At 40.8% G+C, this 17,918-nt stretch overlaps 1 protein-coding gene across 1 annotated transcript; it reads right to left on the bottom strand.

The window, feature by feature from the left end:
- Positions 1–14,947: 14,947 nt before the first annotated feature.
- FIBIN (fin bud initiation factor homolog) lies at positions 14,948–17,098 on the bottom strand. Its single transcript, XM_007118328.2, has one exon. It carries the CDS (start codon positions 16,558–16,560, stop codon positions 15,925–15,927), a length of 636 nt encoding a protein of 211 aa, XP_007118390.1. The 5' UTR covers positions 16,561–17,098; the 3' UTR covers positions 14,948–15,924.
- Between the last annotated feature and the right edge of the window lie 820 nt (positions 17,099–17,918).

Genomic DNA, 17,918 nt, shown 5'->3' with positions numbered 1-17,918 from the left:
CTTTTCTTAAGGATTTTTGAGGAGATTCCCAGTTCACTTATAATTTACTTTCCAGATGTCTCTTTCTCTGGTTAAAATCTAAACTCCATGAGGGCAACATCTAGCTGTCTTGCTCCCTGCTGTAGTGTCAGAACCTAGCATAGAATCTTCTTCAAGCATAGAATATTTCTTGAACTGAATAGAAATAACTTGTCCTTTGTTTATTAATTTTTTTTCTGGCCTTAAAATGTTATATTATAGACTTTTCAAACATATACTCAAGTAAGGAGAATAGAACAAAAAAGTCATCTATATCCAGTTCCAAAGACTGCTAACTCATGGCCAATTTTATCTCACCTCTACCCACATCCCCGCCCACCTCATGACCTTTCCTATTAGATTATTTTAAACCCAGTCTCAGACATCATATTATTTCATGCATAAATACCTCAAAACATTGAAAGAACCTGTCCTTTAGAGATAAAAGGTTAAGTAGTGTTCTCAGTTTCTAGAGATTGTAAGTGGTGGCTCAAAGATTCAGACAATGGTCCAAAGGAAGCCAGAGTCTCTGTTTACCTGTTGATCTGAATCTCGTTGTCTTTCTGTGTACTGAATTGATAGTAGTTTTCTTTTCAAACTCATCTCAGAGTCTTATAACCATGAATTTCTCTTCCTTTCATGCTGTTTATCTTTTTCTATTAAAACAACCCAAACCAAGCTTTAAACAAAGATCAAAACAGTAATTAAAAAAAAATTAAAAACAGATAGGAACTCAAGATACATGTATATATTTATAGATATGCATGCATGTATATGTGTGTGTGTATAAAACGAACATTTAGGGCTTCCCTGGTGGCGCAGTGGTTGAGAGTCCGCCTGCCGATGCAGGGGACGCGGATTCGTGCCCCGGTCCTGGAGGATCCCACATGCCGCGGCGCGGCTGGGCCCGTGAGCCATGGCCGCTGAGCCTGCGCGTCCGGAGCCTGTGCTCCGCAACGGGAGAGGCCCCAACAGTGAGAGGCCCGCGTAACGCAAAAAAAAAAACCCAAAAAACTAACATTTATAAAATACATACTATAAGGAAGAAAATAGGTTTAATTCTACCACACACTCCATATATATTTTACACACATAGCAAAATTGCTATCAGCTCCATTATTTCCTAACTGTTTTCATTTTTATCCTTTTTCTGATCTTGTCTTATCTTCATCTTTTGGCTTTGAAGGAAGGGTCTCAGCTGCTTACTCACCAACTCACTCACAGCCCTGAAACTATGTGTCTACAGCATTCTGGTTTTTGGTTCGTGTAACTCCAGAGTTCTTCTGATTTCCTCTTTCCCAGCAAGGAAACATTTTCCAGGAAGAAGGAGAAAAAAGATCTTTCCATGTTTCTCTCTCACTGACTCTCTTCTTTAAGAACTCTTTCTCTTTCTTTCTTCCTGTAAAGTTTCTCAAATGGACTCTGCACTTAGGAAACACAAAATATATCTCAAAATTTCCTCACATTTAGAAAGAGGTACTTTCTCAAATTGAGGAAGAAGAATTTTCCCTTTCATTCAGATTTCTAGCAGAGGACTAGGGCAGATTCCACATCTTTTCTTGAGCAGTTTTTGTAAAATTAAATTTTTTATATAATTCAGGAGATTACTTACCTACTTAATATCTGGATTCTCAGAAGGTTGCTCTAAAAATATTTTGAAAAAATTTCTATGCTCTGCCACCATGGGAAGTTTAAAGTGATAATGTCACTTATCAGAGAATGATTAACTGAACAGTAACTAGAAAGAAAATAGCTCCTCTCCCACTCTCCTCCTGAACAAACCATGTGAAGGTTTTATCAGAACAAATCTCCTCATCCTTGACTTCCCTCTCCAGGTCTAATTCCCTTATTACAAACTGTTTTAGCAACATCTACTTCTCAGTTATCTCATCTATCATAGTTGCAACTGTCCATCTATTCATTTAACCTACAATGCTTACTGAACATTCTGCTCTGTGTCAAGCATTGTTTTAGGCACATAAGTTATCGCAGGAAACAGTATAGACAAGGTCCCTGCTCTCACAGTTTTCTCCTGCTGGGGGAGACAGACAACAGAAACCTAAATGGAATAATTTTAGGCAGTGATAAGTGTTATAAAGAAAATAGGGTAATGTGATAGAAAAGAATGTGGTGGAAGTCTACCTTAGATATGATGTGTTTTAGCTAGCTATTGGTGCATAACAAATGACCTCCATGCTTCTTGGCTTAAAATGATGACAACTTAAATTTTGTGCAATTCTTTTGGTTGACTGGATTCAGCTGGGTGGTTTTTCTATTCCACATTCTGTGATGAGGTCATTCATGTGGCTGCATTCAGTTGGGGGCTCAGTTGGCCCTGTCGTGTCCATCATGACCTCTCGCCTTCCCTGGTCTCTCTCCTTGTGGGCTCCTTCATGCAGTAGTCTAGCCCAATGTTCTTCACACCTTTGTGGCTAGATTCCAGGGGGCAAGAATGGAAGCTGCTCTTGGCCTTTAAAAGTTTGGGCCCAGAACTGGCACAGTGTCACTTACACCACATTCTATTAGTCAAAGAAAGTCACACGGCCATCCAGATTCAAGGGGAGGAACATAAAATGCCACCTCCTGATGAAGGAAGCAGCAAAGAATTGGGGCTATCTCTAATTCATCAGAAAGTAAATTATTATTTGATTACTGATTCTTTCCACTAGACTTTAAGCTCTGAGAATGCAGGGATAATATCTACTGTTGCTCACTGTTATTATATTAATGTCTCTAATGGGTACCAAAATGAATGATAATGTCAGTAAATGTCAGGAAAGGATGAGGAAAGAAAATACTTGTTTTACATATTACCTCTTCCCCATCTTGTAATTTTAAAAGGTGCTGTTAATAGATCATAGAATTCTTTCTCCTTGTATTGATAAGACTTTAATATCCTACCTGACACAGTGATCCAGGTAGTCTTTATTAATCACAGTTGTTATGCATTATATCACCATCGACAGGAACCCTAGAGAAAGCTTTAGAGAGGTAGTATGAGCTGGGCTTGGAAAGATATGTAAGAACTAGAAAAGCAGAAAAAAGGGACCACAGTCTTCACTGGTTTATATTGTTCCTTTAGATGAATTGGAAAAAGGTGTCACCTCTTGGTAGATGAATAAAAAAGAAACTAAAAAACAAACAAAAATACAATGTTCCCCTTCTGGGTGGATGCATTCACTTGAGTTTGTGAGCAGACAGTAACTTGTGCGTGAAGAAAAAGGAGCCCCGTTCTCCAGGCAGATATATTCCTTGTCTAGGGAACGTGGCTTGATCTAATGCTTTGGTGGATTACACAAACTTCCCAGGAGTACATTGAGAGGGTATTTGGATATGAGTAATCACAGGACAACATAAATGAAGGTTATGCTTGAGTTCTTCCTTTTCAACTCGAGAGCCCTTCTTTCTTATAAGCAATGGTCTTTCAGGTTGAAGATTCATACCTACAATGCTTTATTTTAGGACCAGTTGATTCTACCCTGCCATCAGCTAGGTTTACAATGATGACTAGCCAACATCCAACAATGATTATGTTTCCTCCATATCAAAACCACCAAGTGCAAAGTGAAAGTGCCAATCAACCAGATGTTTTGTCTACATCATGCCAAACTATTATTTAGAAAAATCAACATCCCTCATCCCTTTTAATTGTTTTGCCAGAGCGTAGAGGAAGCCCTAGTCAATGGAAGGGTCAGAAATCCAGTTGTCTTTTGAAGCCAAGGAGATAAAATTAGCCTCTGGATAGATGCTTTCACTTTTCAGCCAGATGTTGGGGCATTATAACCATGATACTATATAAAATATGTGAATTTGCATCAGGATGCCTGAAAGTCTCTAGTATCTCTGTGTTCTAATATGTTAGACAAACCTTTGTAATACAAATCTTCCGAAATTTGTATTTTCTTTGTGCCGTTAGTTCTATAATACACCCATTACGTCTGGGAAGAATTTTAACCTGATATTCAAGATCCTCAATCTAACTATCACATCCCTATTGTCCCCCTGCCCCCTATGTCTTACGTATTATAGACCAGGGTTTCTCAACTTTGGCACTATTGACATTGCAGACCAGATAATTCTTTGTCGTGGGGGTTGTCCTGTGCACTGTAGGATGCAGATCAGCATCCCTGGCCTCTATCCCTTTCCTTTCATGTCACACTCTATCCCCCTAATGCATGTGGTTCTTCCTCCTTCAAAACGTTTTTGTTGGGAAGTGGGGTGGATCATGTGTCAGTGCAGTTTTTTCCTTTTGCCAAGAGCCAGGAAGGAGATAGGAGGAGGGGAGGGGCCAAACAGGTAAGGGACAGGAAAAAGAGTGTGGACTCTACCTTTATTATAGAGCAGAAACGAACACAACAGTGTAAGGCAATTATACGCCAATAAAGATGTTTTAAAAAAAAAAGAGTGTGGACTCTAGGTGTTATTCATTTTGATCCCATCGTATTCATGGGACAAAGACTGCTTGCTCTTTATCCTTTTATGCTTAATGAAATAGTGTAACATACATGCCAGACCATATACCAAGCTGGAGTCTCTCATTTGGTTCTCTTCAAAATACTAGGAGATAAGGACCATAATATCCATTTATAGAGAAGAAAACAGGCCCAGGGGGTGTGATCATTCACCACAGATAACCCAGATGACAAAGGAAGAGCCATGATTCAATGCAAGGCAGTCTGTGCCCAAGAGCCCCTTCTTAACACTATGTTGAAGTTTATATACTTTAAAAGATATTATCCTTGAGACAGTTTTCTTTGGTTTCATCTTCCTGTTACTGAGAGATGGATCACCTGGGAGAAAAAGCCAACTGAATTCCCATCTTCCTTGTGTATTTCTATTCCAGGGCTTTCATTTGCCTTTAATGACTTTCTCAGGTCTTTCTCTTGAAAGTGAGACCTTCCAGGGCTGAGCTCAGCCCAAACATGAAAGTTTTGGGAAAGAGTTAGGAAAGTCTGTTCAGCTGTTTTTGTAGCTGGTGAGGGGGTGGGGAGGGATAAGATAGTACCTTTTCTCCCATTCCCAAAATAACTTAGTGTTTGGACTTTCAAATTAGCATGTGGTCAGACATTTATGAGAAAGTCCAGAATTCGTTGGAAAAGCCTTGAATTTAAGACTCTTCCTGTCCCCTTACTGAGTACAGCTATGAGCATGAACTATACAGCTTATCACATGGTTGGTGAACTTGTGACAGAAGGGCTGAGGATGCCGTGCACGGAAAGCTCGCCAGTCATCAGCCGTGGCATTTGGGCTCATCATTCGGGCCTCTCCCCTTCATTCCTCCTTCAGCCTTCTCCCCAACGGGGTCTTCTCCAGATTTGCAATTCTTTCTATACAGCTCCCTTAATAATACTGAATTTATACAAAGACCCAACCTGGGGTTTGTTCATTCATCCATTCATATCTATTTGTTGAATTCTTACTAAATGCTAGGTGTAGTGCTTGGAATTTTATTCATGTTATTTCATTTATTCACCCCAACAATCCTATGTTGTGGGTATCATCATCACCAATTCACGTAAAAGAACCCAGGTTATGGTCAGAATAAACTGCCCTTGGATGTTTGTGTTGTAAGTGTAGAACTGAGATTCAACCCAGAGGTCTGTCGGTTTGCAAAGCCCGTGCTTTTAACCACTGTAAATCATCGCTTGCTGGTAATAAAGTAGAGCAAGGAGACCTTGGTTATTATGCTACAGAAGGAAAGGTTGGAGCCTGGCCAAAGGAGCTGCCGGGATGTTGATTAAATTGATATGGAAAAGGGATAAATGAGCCTGTGGGTCCCTGAATGGTGGAAGCTCCATGAGGAGAGATTTAAGTTCAGACTACAGAAGAACTTTCTAAGAGTTGGAACTCTCTGACAATTGAATGCACTCCTCCAGAGACAAAGGAGTGTGCCACAATTTGAGGAGTGCAAGCATGTGGGCTGTATTATCACTTGGCAGGGCTGCCATATTATAATATAAGGAATTCAGGCAGCTGATGACTGACCAGGTAAATGAGATGAACTTGGCCCCTCGGGTTGTGATTCTGTGACATCCTGGCCTTAATACCATGAGTTCATATGACCTGGAATAAATTTCTTCACTTGTTTGGACCTCAGATTCTCCATTTGTGAAGGTTATTTCTAGCTCTGATGTTCTCAGACTGTGTAGCTCTCAGGGCCAAAACTATATCTAGGGATGTAATTACAAGTACGGTTTTATTACTATTTTAGCCTGATAGAGGTTAACATAATGTTGAAATCTTGGGTTTCATGATCAGGTTGGCTGGCTCAATCCTGAAAACTTGAGCTTGGGGTCAAGGTCTTCTCCTGCTAACTTTCTTTCTCTAACATTTCTTTCTCAGATAATCTAAAGTTTGTTTTATTTAACTACCTGGATCACTGAGGAAGAACTTTCTCCAAATATTCCTGAACTCCTGATTTAAAGACTGCTCGATCCTTCCAGAATTAGCATTCCATTAGAAGGTAGGAGGGGTCAGATCAGGAGAGGCTGGTAGCCAGAGAGGGGACTCTGGCAAAGCTGGGGATCAGGGAAGAGGCAAGACGAAGGGTTGGCATTGGCACTGGTGACATTCTAGAAAGGTCGTTGAGCAATTTACAAGCAAACCTTCTGAAGGGTTATTGCAAGGTTTACCTGTGTTAAATAAATGTGATATGCTCAAAATAGTGTGCTGGGCACATAGTAAGTAGTGTAAAAATATTGTCTATTGTTTTATTTTTATTATTATCATTATTATTACAATTATTATGCTCTGAATCTAGTAAAGTAATTGCACATAGTAGGTATTCAATAAATATTTGTTGAATGAACAGAAAAATGAATGAATAGCCCCTCTGAAAAATAGTTGTTTAACAATGAATGAAAGGCAAAGTGGTGGCTTTGGTAATGGTCAGATTTTTACAGAGGAAATGGGAGAGCCCTGTAAACCCTGACATACTGGTAATGTTATGTCATTATTGCAAACTGTCGCTCCAGATTTTTCACTGCAATTCTTTTTATGACAAAACCCTTGGAAATTAGAGGGGCTATGGAAAATGTGATTATGGGATAAGTATTTATCATTAGTATGGCCTTTGCCAATTTCTGAGCCTGAATGAGTTTTTGTTTGAGCCAAACAGTTAAAAATTGTTCTATTTCTGAAGTTTCCCAAGTGAACAAAATGCTTCTAATTAGAAAAGAAATGTTGCCTATTTATTCCTTAGATTTACTGCTAAATATATGCACAGATTAGTGTTCACTGGGCCACACTGTCTGCTTTTGTACTGAGGAGGATGTAGATCCAAGTCTTCTCTGAGTGTGTTTTGCAGGGATCTCCATGCCCTATCCTGAGTCGTTGTTCAACTGACCCAGGGCCTCTTCCATTGCAGCGCAGGTAAAGAGTGAATGGGGGAGAAGCAGGCAAGCTAGATAATTACTAACTTCAGAAATTCTCACTTCAGGAAGTCTACAAGCTGCATGCAAATGCCCCCGGGTCCTCTTAGTGAAGCCCACATATGTCCGAGCTGAAACAGGGCTTAGATCAGTACAATCTACCAGCCCTGGCAAGCGCATGACCTGGAGACTCTAGTGTAGGGGTCCCCACGCCCTCTTAAGAACTGGGTCACACTGCAGGAGGTGAGCGGAGGGAGAGCGAGTGAAGCATCATCTGTCGCTCCCCATCGCTCGCATTACGGCTGAACCATCCCCCCTTCCCCCGCCCCACCAGTGGAAAAATTGTCTTGCATGAAACCGGGCCCTGGTGCCAGAGGTTGGGGACCACTGCGATAGAGGACTACCAGGCAGTTAAGGCCAGCAAATCACACAGCAACAGTGTGGGTTTACATAAAGAAGCTCATGCTGTCACCCTAATGCTTTCCATATTGAGATCACCACAAATGGCTCTGGTTTTAGTCTGACAGGCCTGAAAACTGGACTTTTCCAGGGTAGCCAGGACCAAATATGTAGTTAGTGCTCAATAAATATTAGGAATTAATATTCTTATTCTCTCTCACTTGGTAGCCCTGTTGCCAAGATTTGCGAGTTCTCTCACTGTAGCTGCCCAAGTACTGCAGTTCCCGAGTTTCTGTCATGTGCTCAAGGCACAAAGCAAAGGCACTGTTAACATTTGGAAAGGAAAGGTAAGCAAGTTTGCTAACTGTTATTTCCTGCAATAGCATTCATTCTCTTGGCCTAAATAGGGAGGAATATTTGAGGTATACACACATACATGCAAAGGAGCTTCTCTTACATGAATGGGAACAAACACGTCTTTGGCTTCTGAGATGCCTGCCTAGAATGGGGAGGTTAATACAGGTTCATGACACATACATACAATGTCTAAGGCTTATTTGAAATACATCTTTTTCATTTTAACCTAAGAACACATAAGGTGTCCCTTCTTAAAGGAGGGTCTTCGATGAGCTACCCATGGCCTGACAGCATGGGTATAGTGGCACGCACTTTGGCTCAGTATTATAGTAAGTCCTCTTCATACAATGGCATATCAAATCCTCACAAGAACCCTGAAAACTATGTGTCATGATGCCCACTGTACAGAGGAGGAAACGGAGGCTCCAAGAGGTTAAACGATTTGCTTAGCTTCTGCAGCTAATAAATTGTAGAGTTATGATGTGAATCAGAATTCTGCCTCTACTTCCCATGTTCCTAATAGCAAAAAGAGAGGGAGAGATGGAGAGCAAAGGAGGAAACAGGAGAGAAAGAGCTTTGCTAAGGCAAGGGGGAGGGGAAACCAGGGCAGGAGAAAACAGACACTTGAAGGGTAGGCAAAAATATACCTCAGAGCAGAGCGAACCCACTAGGTTTTCTGCTCTTTATAATTTAATCTGTAGTCGAATCATGTGGAAAACGTTAGTGGTTGACTCAGTGGGACTGCCAGCAAAGCATACATTTTGAAAGTTGAGCGGAGTGCCTGCATTTAGAGTCGAGCAAAGATCAAAGCAAGAAAAGACGTTCAGGAAACACATTTCCTTAACTCCTGCAGGAGGAAACTTTTCACAACTGGAAAATGCAAGCCATTACTGCCAATCCCAAAGCATGGAGGCTCTCCCTCATTAATCATAGCTGTCAGGTTCTGCTCTGTAAACAGCAAGCTATTGACACACAAAATGTCTTCTGTTTTTCGTGGAAAGGCAAAAAAGAGACATGGTGAAATGTACAAGCCATACAAGTAAACACTGTGAGAGTCAAAATAGGATGCTTTGTGCCCTTATCGAGTAGGAGGCAATGACAAATTCTGAAGTCATCCGAAAGCCTCAAAAGAAAAGTTATGTATTTAGATATAGCTTATCTATCTTAAAGCTCCTGTGAAGAAAAATGCAGAATAAATAGAGATGCAGTGGTGATGCCTGAGATCATTAGTAAAGGGGAGATGTCTAAACTTTAGCGCGATCAGTTATCTTTGTGTAATAGGCGATCATGTGAGCCATGCCTGTGGTTTGAATGCAAATCTCCACCTTTACAGGTCTGTCCATTCCAGCCTAAAAAGTAGGGTAGACAGGGCTTGGGCTGGTGGGCCAGAGTTGGAGCTTTGAATGGGAGGGGTCAGCTGGGGTCCGTATATTACCTGATGTAGTCATTCATACATATCCAGCCACCTTTAGGAGGGGAACGTGGTCAAGAACCTGAGAGAGGCAATGCTAGAGTCAAATCCACAGGGGGAGGAAGAGAAGAAGTGGAGGCAAGAGTTGGGAAATTGGATCAATGCGGAAGAAGGTTGGGAATAATGACACACACTCTTCTGGGACAAAAGCAATAATGAGACATATTGGTAGAGGATCAAGGCCAGTTCCTGCTGTCTTTCCCATTACCACCTTAGCCCAAGCCTTTGTCATCTCTCATCAGCATGACCTTGTAGCCACCTATCCAAGTGGCTTTCCTGCTTCCACTCCTGCTGCCCTACATATAATCTCCTCCCAACGTGGTCTTTTTAGTGTAAATCAGATCATACTACTCCTCACCTTAGACCTCCAAGTGCATTGAAATTTGAATAAAATCCAAAAGCAAATTAGATCATTGAAATTTGAATAATACCCAAATATTATCCAATATTACATATATTATATTAATTAATATCTAAATAGATCCTCTCCTTAGACTTCAAGTGCATTGAAATTAGAATAATATTTAAATTTCTTATGACAACCATCTAGTTCATATACTACCTAGTCTCAGTTCTCCTCTCTGACCCCAAGCTCTTTCTTTCTCTGATTTACTCTGCTATCATAACATGTGTTATGATAGAAAGTGATAATACATGTGAAAGTGATTGGAAAAATGTCATATTTAGCAAGAAACCAGTTGTTCTTAGGCAAAGAATCACAGAGTGGCACAGGTATAAGGAGATACTTGGCCCAATGTAAAATCAAGCAGAGAAAAAAGTTCTTTGAGAGAAATTGGGTTTAACTTTCTTCAGTTAAGGTAATCATATAAAGAAAATGTTCATTTCACAGGCCACATGTCATAGATCCTGGAATAGGCAGAGAGTTAAGAAATCATGTGTCCAGTCTCCTGCTTCCAGAAAGGAAAAGCATCATTAGTGGTTATGAGGACAATAGAGAAGTCAGATTGCCTGCTTTTGAATCTTGACTCCACTCCTGTTTAGCTGTGAGACCTTAACCTCTTTGTGCCTCAGTGTCATTATACAAAAAGTTCAGAAACTATAACATCTACCTGAAATATGAACCTGTGAGGATTTTATAAGGTAATGTATGGAAAACACTTTGAGCTGTGCCTGTTCAGTAAATATTAGCTATTATTATCTTCATTTTGCAAACAAAGTGACTGAATTTCAGAACATTGAAGGGACTTCTTCAAAGTTGCACAGCTAACACATGTTGGGCCAAGATCTGAATCCAGAACTTCCACCTCCTGAAGCATCGTGGATAGATTTAAACATTTTAAAAAGATTTATGCAATTGAGCATATTTAACACTTAAACGTCACATTGGCTACAAAACAATGCATTATTATAATATCATTTTTTCTAAAAAAAATACAATACATAGATATGTGTGAAAAGCACTAAAAGAATGCACACTGAAATGCAAATAGTGAGTGTATGGCAGGGAGAGTTTGAGAATATGAAAGATTTTGTTTTCTTTATGTTCTGCTGTTTGCAACGTTATTAGAATTCAGCAGGTATGGCTTATATAACTAGAAAAAAAAGTTATTTAAAAAGCAAAACAACAACAATAATAACAGCAACAATGAAACTCCTTTATCCCTTGAATATGTGGTTATACAAAATCCTTATTTTATTTACATTGTTTTACATTATCCAGACAATTCTAGTTTAGACTCTTGCTGGACCTTGTACATAAAAATCCACAGTGTGTCGAGCTCAAATCCTTTTTTAGGTGTCAGTTTCCTCACATGCCTAGACACAGTTGTCCCTCTGTATCTGAAGTTGATTGGTTCCAGGACCCCCGTGGATACCCAAATTCAGGGATGCTCAAGTCCCTTATAAAAAGTGGCTTAGTATTTGCATATAATATACTCACATCCTCCCATATACTTTAAATCATCTCTATATTACTAATACCGAATACAACATAAACGCTATGTAGATAGTTGCCAGTGCACTATTTTTCCTTTTTTTTTTGCTTCTTGGAACTTTCTGGAATATTTTTTCTTTCAAATATTTTCTATCCGAGGTTGGTTGAATCCAAGGATGCGGAACCCGCAGATACAGAGAGCCGGCTATACTATTTCTATCTTAGTTACCTCATATGGTGGTACTTTTAAAATGTCTGTTGAATAACATATCCTTGGGGATTCTGACTCCGAAATAGTATTCTTAAGGACCACCCTGATTCCAAAATTACTAAGATGATTTGCAGAATCTCATTCTCTATACTGGTGAATGATTGTTACGTATTTCTGTATTCTATTTCTAACCAAGATTTTTATATCTCCAGTTGTTTTTCCTTTTATATTAAAACATTTATAAACCACATTTACCATTCATATTTCACACCCTGGTATTATTCTTTATCAAGAAGATTTAATAATCATCTTCTGAAAAATGTCCCCAGGAAATTTGACCATACCCTTTAGGGAGATTTCATATCTTTAGTAGTTTTCATGGATGCTTTTATTACTTGTTAAATAGTTTATAATTGAAGTTTCAAGGCTTCTCTAAGAAAGTTTTGTGTCTGTTTCCTTAGCAGAATTGTAAGTGAGAGTTTAAAAGTATATAAACTGTGGAACAGCCTCTCCGTGCTGCCATGCATAACACACCCACACCTGCCAACTTCTCCGAGTGTGGCTTTGGTTTTTGCAGAGGCTAACATGGCCTGGTGTCTTTTATCGGCAGACTATAGATGGACAGATATCTATGGAATTCTTCAAAGTAGGTATATGGCAGTTTTCACATGGTCAGATTGAGAATGTGAGGATACTGAACAATGCATTCCATGGAGAAAGTATCAATGAGGAATTCTGTTACCAGTGGAGCCACTCAGCTTCTGACGGACAGCTCTCAGGCATCTGAACTGCTGTAGGCTGTAGGCTGCCTGGCCTAGAAGGGACAATGTTTGGAGTGGACAGCTGGCACCTCCAGTGGACGCTTACCCTCCACATTCTTCTTTTATTTGATCATATATCCCACTAGAAAATCATCAGCTTAAAAAGTGACAGAATAGTGAAGCAAATAAGACATCACTGTTTTAACCTTGGGAAAATTACCTAGGCTTTCTGGGCCTCAGTTATAAAAATAATGATAATAATAAATACAGTAAAGCAACAACTAACATTTATTGAGGATTCACTCTGTGTCAGGTACTATTCTAAGCCCTTGGCATATGTTAATTCCTTTTATATAATACTTTCCTCACACAGTTTGTTGTTAGAATTAAGGGAAATGCCCTGGCGAAGTTCTTAGCACAGGCTCTCACCAATAATGCTGAGTTGAGTTCTCAAGAAAGTTGGATTATTTTGTTGCTGTTGATAACAATAATAACAATGACAATAATAATAATAATAAATGTCTCCTACTCCAAATAAAACCCTAAGAGGCATTTTTAAACTTTCAGTTAGTTGGTGTCCCAACACTTTGTAAGATCTCAGAGTTACCCACAACCTAACCTAGTGCCTGACACATATTGAGTGATCGACCAATATTTATTAAAGAAAGACTATCCTACATTGTATGAATGTTCTTGTAAGTAGATTTCTCAGGGAAGAAAGTATATCATTTTCTTCAGATTCTTAAAATATTTCATGGTCTAAAAAATAAAGAACCACTACTTAAAAGAAAGAATTTGTCACTGTGTGAGTAATAAAGTCATAGTGAGAATAATAAGGAAGCAGAGAGGAAAGATCTGCGTGTGGCTGGCTCCCCGTCTTAAGAGGATTTGGAAACTCCTTGTGATACTAGCCTCTGGGTTGATAATCCAGGATGGCTTGCTCTCCCCACCTGGGAATTCCAATTTGCCCTCTGGGGCCATTTACATAAGACTGTGAGATTACTGGCACTACATCTAGCCTTGAATGGATGATTCAATGTCAGATAATTTCATTCTGGTTTTGTAGGAATCATAGAATGTCAGCACTGGAAAGAACCTCAGACATTGGGGTTTTCAAATTTGTAGCAGATGTGTCACCACTTGCCTTCCTGCACGCATGGAAGATATCTCTAACTGGGTACAACGATCCTTACATCTGTGTCATTTAAATCCTTTTTGATGTACTACTGAATGTAGCCATTCCCAACTGATTGAAATTAGCATCAAGAGGAAATCAGTTTTCCATCTGTATCATGAGTCTAATATCCTCTTATTACAACTGGGAAAATTAAGGAGATGACATTTAATACGTCTGTGGATTAGATGTGATCACTGTGAAGGGAGTGTTATGAAAGTTTTGAGATAGGAAGTGTTGTGACTACAAACTACAATCATTTAGGTACCAAATATCATTTCCTTTGCCTCTGCTGTTATTTTTTTCCTCATCTTTCATAGAATAAATATGGAAAGCCTCTTAAAAGATCTTTACCTTTTTCTCACACACCAGTCTTTTCCCCATACACTAGAAGCGGCTAAAATAGGGCCCCTGGGTGCTGAAAAGAAATGACAAATGATTATTTGAAGTATTATTCCATATTTTGTTCCTTTTTATTTTAAACAATGAAATAGTTATGCAAAGCCTCAGGCCTCAAGCCACTCCCTCTCATCTCTCAGCATCTTTGAAAAGAGCAGTGTGGGAAAGTCCCATGCTTAAATCTAGGAGACTTGGTGCTGTTAGAACTAACTGAGGATCAGTCACTTTCTGGGCCTCAGTTTCCCCTATTGTCATAGGAGGATATTGACACTTCAGAGGAATAGAAAACTGGATTCCTCATGCATGGGAGAGAAAAAATGGCTCCCTGTTGAAGAATAGATTATGAACACTTATTTCCCAGTGTGTGTGTGTGTGTGTGTGTGTGTGTGTGTGTGTGTGTGTGCATATGTATGAAAGGAAAGCATATTTAAGGTAAGGGTGAGGATTGGCTGGGAAAAGGTATGAAATAAAGTGCATTTCCATTTTAAAAATCATTAATGAAATAACGTAGACCTGTCTTCAAAGTTACTAAACATCACTGTAATTCCTACAGCTTAGAATGGAGCCTTCCCTCTGCATTCTGAGGGCATATAAGCTCTGAGCCTTGCCATACACTTTTCCAATTAATTCTAGGGGAAAACTAGAGAAAATTGGAGTTTTTAGGCAGACCGGCAGAGATCAAGTTTTGGCACAGCCTAGATTTTATTTTTTCCTTTTGAGAATGGTGAGGGTGGCCAGGAAAGGGAGGATTGCCAAATACGTAGCGATTCCTCTGCCTTCTTTATCATATACTCTAAGTAAACTGGCTTCAATCCCAGCCTTCTCTTCCCTTTTGCACTGGCTCCTCTTTGTAGTATGAAAGTTATGAATATAAATTAGAAAATAAGCAGGTATTATATGAGAACATATTTATTGGCTGAATAATAAAACTTAGTTAAGGAGTTATGAGAATTAAAATTCCCTCTACTTGAAGTACAAGTTTTCAATAAGCAAACAGAAGCAAAACCCTTAAATGAGAAAGAATACACTGGTAACCTAAATCACAGGCATTTGGGGGTGTGTCAAGGCAATCTACCTTCTTCTTTGTAATGGACTGCAGTGCTGATGACACAGACACACAATGAGAGACACAGCAAATCAGCATATCACAGGAGTGCATAATCACCACAAACCTTAGACTTCTTGAATGTGACCCCTTTAAGTTACACACACCCACAGAGGCACAGCAGACATCTCCCTGCAAAAGGTGATTTGCATATAGTTTCTAGCCAATACTTAAGAAAAAAACAAACCAAAAAACCCAAATCCAAAACCAAAAAGAAAACAACTAAAGACCATGGTTAATAAATAAGAAGGAAAAGGAGAAGAAACCGGCAACTTCCATACTCTGGCAGGCATGCTGAGCAGCTCCTCTGACCTCATCTGAAAAACAGGCAACTTTGACAGCTTTCAGAGCCCAGGAGAGAAGGCTGAAGGCAGAAAGGAGCTATGCACACGCTCCCTGGGTATTTTCACATAATCTTCAGGATGAGGAAGATTAAACAGTCCCTACTGCATAAACTGTGTCTTTTCCGATGTGGCTGAAACAGGTGTCTCTGCAGAGATATAAAGCCCTTCTAGGAAAGGCAGGAGACATGGTTTTAAATTCTTCTTTCCAGGTGACAAATCAATAGCAATCACATAAATAGTGTACAAAACTAAAACCACTCAACTCTCACTTCTTTTTTTTTAAGATCACATCAGATCACTCTCCAAGTGCAAATCTGGTTATAAAAAGTAATAAGTATATGGGGAAAAGCCCCGTCTCTGTCCCCCACCTTCCGCCACGGGTCTGATTTGATTCCCTCTCCCTGGAAGTTTGCCCTTCCACCTACACTTTAAGATAATCGTTTTTCAGCCGACCTAGCCGGGTCCCGTGGCTCCTGATGGTGAGGGCCAGCAGCTCGTATTTGTCCCTGAGCCCCACAGAGATGTCGAGCGTTTCCTTCAGCAGGGACCTGGTGTGGACCAACATCCCCAAGAAGTCCTCGTTGAGCCTGCTCTCTTGCCGGCTGTCCTGTTCCTGGCCCTGCTTGAACTTGCTTTCCAGTTCAGTGAGAGACTTGTCAGAGTTGGAGTAGGCATCCCCGATCTGGTGGGACTCCCTCCGCAGATACTTGCCGTAGCTCTCCTCCCCGTCCAGGTCGTAGGAGATGCTCTTACTGATGCCCTCCAGCACGCGCCCCGCGTCCTCCACCTGGCGGCCCAGCACGGTGAATTCCTCCCGCAGGGTGAGGCTCAGCAGACTGCTGGCTGGGCTTCCCTCCCCCTGAGAGCAGCGCCGGTGGTCACTCACCCTGAAGAGCAGCTGGCACTTCTCGGGGTCATCGTTCTCCTCGTAGTCCCCGTCGGGCACGAAGTAGTGGTGCAGGGTCCCATTGGACATCTCTGGATAGAGAGGGCCATCGAAATAGCCCTGACACAGGTGGCACAGAAAACCCATCCAGAGGAACTTCATGAACACCATCCTGGATATTCAGGATGACCGGGGACCCCTGGAGAAGACTTTTCGCCCAGGCGCGAGGAAGGGGGTCCCCTAGGGAGTCAGCGCCTCCCTGAGACGGCGTCAGCCTCAGTCCCAGTAGCCTCGCTGCACCCTGGCACCCCCTCCCCAACTGGCTTCATGTGGCTGCGGCACCAGAGCCTGGGTAGCAGACGCCGCAGCCCGCAGCCCAGGATGCACCCTCGCTCTGAGCTCCTGCGCTCGCTCGGGTGGCTGGAACTCAGCCGGCTCCTTCCCGGCGGGATCCCGGCACGGGCGGGGAACCCCTGCTCCAGCTCTCTGGCTGGACGCTGGCTGGCTCCGTTGCCCCACTCTGGCTCTCGGAGTTCCCCCTCTCTCCTTGGGAAATGGAGCCCGTAGCTGGAGAGAAAGGTTCTTGCCCTCTGATACTATTTCAACTCCTGGACTGGGTGGGAATGCGCAGCTTTTCCTTTGGCTAATGATATCCTGAGGATCTCTTTGCTCTCAAATTACAGCTGGTTTCGTCACTTGGAAGCCAGGGAACAAGTTTGGAAAGAAACCTCTCACCAGGTCTGTGCTATTAAAGGTACAGGGTCTCTTTTTGAGGATTGGTAAGGAGACCCCGAAAAATAGAATTTAGCTTGAAGGAGAAAATGGGAAGAGGACAAATAGAATTCCCATAACAGAAAGACTGTTTTGCTATTAACGAATCGGGAGGAAGGGTAATCACCCTGGAGAAATGCCATTTCACAATTTAAAATTGTTTCCAAACAATAAAATAAATGTCAGTTAGATTGCATTCTGTGGGTATGTCTATTTTTAGCATTAAAAAGTTTATGACTTTAAAGGAAAATTTGAAGTGTACGAAATTGCAGTTTTGTTTGGAAATGGTTAGTTAATTGAAGTTACAATAAGAATACTTTGGTAGAAATAGGAATATAGAAAACTGATTAACGTATGGTTGCTAGTATGTATAGGAAAAAAAGCTGATAAATGGAATTTTGCCAGTTTAATAAGTCAATGGGCAACTGAGATAATTGTTTAATTTCATGAAAGCCCATCCTTGCTAAGCTCCTTCATTGCATCTTTAACTTAACACCTTTACAGCTATTGCCTCTTTTGGGACACTTAAAAGTTTTTGAAGAATATGGGACTGGTACTGTTATCTCCAGTTTTCTGGGTGGAGAACCCAGGGGATAGAAAGCTAAACAAATTATTTATTATCACAAAGATTGCAGTTCAGCCAGCCGGGACTCATTAAGTCACTGGGTCTTTTAAGTTAATTTAGAAAAAAAGTATTTTTTTCACCAGCCCACCTTAGTTTTTGATTTATGAATTGCTTAGCATATTGCCATCCTTCA

The sequence above is a fragment of the Physeter macrocephalus genome, chromosome 16, assembly GCF_002837175.3.
Source record: "Physeter macrocephalus isolate SW-GA chromosome 16, ASM283717v5, whole genome shotgun sequence".
Taxonomy (NCBI): domain Eukaryota; kingdom Metazoa; phylum Chordata; class Mammalia; order Artiodactyla; family Physeteridae; genus Physeter; species Physeter macrocephalus.
The sequence above is the reverse complement of the archived record's forward strand: the minus strand, read 5'-3'. Positions and strand labels throughout refer to the sequence as shown.